Consider the following 4443-nt stretch of genomic DNA (forward strand, 5'->3'; position numbering starts at 1 on the left):
ACACAATACATATGTACGAATATTATTGGCATGAGCTGTGTGTTCAGTGCTAATTCAAACAAACGTGTCTGCCAATTTCCATGGCGCAGAGGAATTACTTACATATCGCTTCTTAACAAAAGGTTCGCATTAACATAGTTCCATAGTAGGTGTGCATCAGTTCATCCTGGTCGAATTTCAGGTTTTTATTTATAATAAAACAATTTTATTCTAGGGTCAGCATGAACTTTGCCAAACGAAGCACTTTACATTATTTTTTCATTAACTTTTAAGAATAAATGTATAATATTTATTTATTTATTTATTTATTTATTTATTTATTTATTTATTTATTTATTTATTTATTTATTTATTTATTTATTTATTTATTTATTTATTTATTTATTTATTTATTTATTTATTTATTTATTTATTTATTTATTTATTTATTTATTTATTTATTTATTTATTTATTTATTTATTTATTTATTTATTTATTTATTTATTTATTTATTTATTTATTTATTTATTTATTTATTTATTTATTTATTTATTTATTTATTTATTTATTTATTTATTTATTTATAGTATTAATCAAGAGATGTGGCCAATGAACGAATACACCTGTCTTGTTCAAAACAATTTAAAAAAATGGAATAATTCATAAATATGTGCAAAATATGGCATAATTTGTTCGCGCCAAAATTAGTGATGCTCAAATTGTTAGAACACTGTATCGAATCTGGACGCATGGAGCCGGGAACAGTCACTGCTGGCGCTGTATACAATCGAGACCTATTGAGGCGTGCCTTCGCTTATGTAGATTTAAGTGTAAAACACAGAAACAGTTGTTAAATCTGGTGACCAGTTTAGAATGATAGAAAGCGTTTACAGTCTTCAAATAACCACACACACTCTCATCATGTCACACGCTGTAATATGCAATGTTGGTTTCCCATTAACTCTGGGTATTAGTATATACTCACTTTGACATATGACCCCAGCCAGGGTCGTACAGACAAGTGCATACATAGTTGACAGTTTACTTTTATACAGCACACCACAGTCACGGGCCTGATCACTAGCTGGTACCGTTCCGCCCGACCACATCACGTCTGTCAGCCAGGGATCGCCGTTCTGCCATAGCCATACATCTTCCGTGGCAGCATCCGTGGCCCCTACGTAATACATTTCACCGGTGTACTTCGTATTTAAGAGGTCTACTAGAAATGTGTGCTCTTCAGATGAAATGATTGAAGCCATGACGTACCCATTCTGCATACACATTTTTGAGGCGTCGTCAAAAGTGAAGCTTCCGTCATAGACGTGATAACAATTTGAATTAAATTCATATTCATCCACCGCTAGACAAACTAAAAAATAAAACAAAAAAGTACAAAAAATTAAATTGCAAATTACTAAGTCACATTATTCCATTTTTCTTAAAGCGGGGGAGTCGTCACCTGCGCATGCGTCAGATGGCCATAGCGTGTCATTGTTTACAAACAAGTGTCTACCCATGAGCCTTTGCGTTTTAGCGTGTGTTGTTATCGTCGCTTGGGACTCAACTCTTTAAGTTATCTATTGCTGTCTTCTAGTATCTACTTTGACTTAAGAATTGCCAAGACGTGTAGCCAATAGCACAAAATACATAAAAATGTACGAAACAATGAATCAACACTTTGGCTGCAAGATTTCTGACGATTGCCATTGCACTGAAAACACATAATAGTCTTATAATTCGTGATGTTGACATTGCTATTCTTCGTCACATTATATTGACAACGACACGATTTTGTTCAACTGTGTAAGAAAACATTCTTTAACAAACATTTTATAATACATCAACTGCTTAAAGGGCGGTAGTCGTCGAGCCACGCATGCGCGAGATAGATGTGTGTCTCATATAAACAAAGACGGCGACTTTGACTGTTGGGCAGATCAACAATTACAAACTGAGTCGTAACAAATCTTTAATTAAGTATTTTTAGGTGATTGGAAGGTATCGAAGGAGTCACCGGCGGTAATCAATGAAAATCGCGCCCAGGCCAAGCCTCATACTTGTGATTTCCATTAGAAGAGCGCATTGAATTGTGGGAAAATCAATGTTTGTCAACACGATGTCGCACATGCGCAGCGCAATGACTACCGTCCTTTAAGTAGGTTGAACAAAACAATACAGCATTATGAGGTCGATATACATAGAGTATTAAAATGTAATTAATATATCAACGCTACAAGAGGTATATTAACGTTCGGCTATGTTCGTTATTGTTCGGGTATCTGGTATAATTACACAGTGAATACAGATGAGGAAACAGACTACCGTCAATGCTGTGGAATTCATGACATATACACACAAGCTTCAGAGAGTTTGTATATAGGGTCAATATTATAAAATCTGGCGGCGGTTTATTGACATATTATGCCAAATTCATTTTAAATGTAATATGACATGAAATGTACAATGTGATACGTATCACAAAACGTTCTACTTGCAACCATGGTAAAATAAACATGAGCCTGGAACAAGCATACTTACTGCGATTATAGGATACATTCTACAACGGAATTAGAAACACGCTTACACGCCAATCAGAATGACGTATAATGTTTAAAGAACTTTTTAATTCATTTTTTTCACTTGTTATACCTGAAATATTCAACTTACCGGCATTGACACGTGTCACCTAGTGAAAAATAAATAAAAAACAAATTATTTGTGAAATGTGCTTATTGTATATGGCAATGATTTAACGTATTAGCGAAAGCCACAGTTAAATTTTAAACCAGTTTCATTTATTTTTATAATTATATTATTAACGCTTTTAATGCGATGGTATAGAATTGAGGTGGTCACCGAGTATATTGGTGAGCAATCTAAGTTATTATAATACATCTGTCACCGTAACGCCATAAGTTACAGCGTGCCGTAATTTTGCGGTATTTTACAGGGTATTTTCACCCTTCCATATTAGGAAATGTGAATTCCAAATATGGAATGATTACGCGCGTAAGTGCCATCTAATAATAAAACAAACATGGCTGCAACCAACTTTTTGGATTTCGGCATTCCCATGATGTATCTTTGGGAGGAAAATATGTATAATAATAAGGTTATTACGAGGATACCGCAAAGTATGCACTCAGACAGTACGCCAGTCGATACTCCCGCTGTACTGTCTTCGTGCATACTTTTCGCTACCCTCCGTAATAACCTCATATTATCACATACGGAACGAGAATAATTGCATTTTCTCAACACGTTTTTTGCTGTGTGACCCGAATTATTTATTTGTTATCTCTGCACACGATGTCCACTCAACCATGTTTCAATGTTATTTTTACAACTGTTTATGGCCGCTGGTCGACAGTTTTATATGTTTTGCATTCGTCACGTCAAGATACAGCTTACAATATTATCAACCAATATTACAATATTACAATATTACCAACGTCAATATCATGATATCGATGTGCATGTGCGTATTGTTTTTTTAAACCTAATAATTTATCGAAATTTAGAATTACTTTTTTAAAATACCATATCATAACGTCACTGGGTGAGGCACCGGGTTTTCCTGCTAATTTTTCAAAGATTGCATTATTTTCAAATAAAATTCAAAATGTTAAACATTTCATCCTAAGATTGTTCTTGGTTTCCACCGCAGATAACACGAAAGCCTAAACTTTTTGGTACAACGCTAGTTACTTTATTCCACTTTCAAGGAATTCAAAGACAACGCAATAAACATGTATGAATATGTGTTCAATTAACACGCGGCACTATTTCAGCAATATTCCATACGCACTCACTTGTCCTAAATGGCGAACGGTATCATATCTAAGAAAAACATTGACATTCGAATATTTTGACACGGATTCTCTGTAAAACATTAGGGTTACTCAAAACATGTCACAGTTGCGTCACGCAGAGATGAAGAGTTCCGGTCCTTAACTAGCGATCGATTACATTACCCCCTCCCCCCCCCCCACACACACACCCACCTCAACATAACGATATTGAGTTTACATATAAATCACATATGTTTGGTCTAAACCACGATGTACTTACCAATAAACAGGAGAAACACATAAATATACATAACTTCGCTGCAAATATCATCATGAACGAAACTGAAACAAAGCCAAGGTGTTGTATGAGCAGGGTAAGACGTATCCACTTGGTAACGATAACGGTTTCTGATATTGTTTGGATTTCACAAAACACCAGGAGAATAACACATTTACGTTGCTATGTTACGTAATATTCAGTTGCATCAAAAAGGTCCAGATTTCTCCGAAGTTTTATGATTACCAACTGTATAAATCTCTACTAATCCATTTAACTGTACAGCAATTCATCTGGCTGTGTACATTTCGTCATTATACTTCTGAGAAGACTTCGTGTTTAAAGCGGGGGAGTCGTCTCCTGCGCATGCGTCAGATGGCCATAGCGTGTAA

The 4443-nt window shown here is 34.9% G+C and overlaps 1 protein-coding gene across 1 annotated transcript; it reads right to left on the minus strand.

Moving 5' to 3' along the window:
- Positions 1 to 876: 876 nt before the first annotated feature.
- LOC144341974 (perlucin-like protein) lies at positions 877 to 4180 on the minus strand. Its single transcript, XM_078005414.2, has 3 exons — positions 4055 to 4180; positions 2651 to 2669; positions 877 to 1352 (listed from the first exon to the last, which is right to left on the minus strand). The coding sequence occupies exons 1-3, from the start codon at positions 4106 to 4108 to the stop codon at positions 877 to 879; spliced, it is 549 nt and encodes a 182-aa protein (XP_077861540.1). The 5' UTR covers positions 4109 to 4180.
- Positions 4181 to 4443: the final 263 nt, after the last annotated feature.

This window comes from Saccoglossus kowalevskii, chromosome 20 (assembly GCF_978046115.1).
Source record: "Saccoglossus kowalevskii chromosome 20, keSacKowa6.1, whole genome shotgun sequence".
Taxonomy (NCBI): domain Eukaryota; kingdom Metazoa; phylum Hemichordata; class Enteropneusta; family Harrimaniidae; genus Saccoglossus; species Saccoglossus kowalevskii.

Coding starts and splice junctions, on each gene's coding strand:
- LOC144341974 (XM_078005414.2), bottom strand. CDS start 4,108: ATGATGATATTTGCAGCGAAGTTATGTATATTTATGTGTTTCTCCTGT.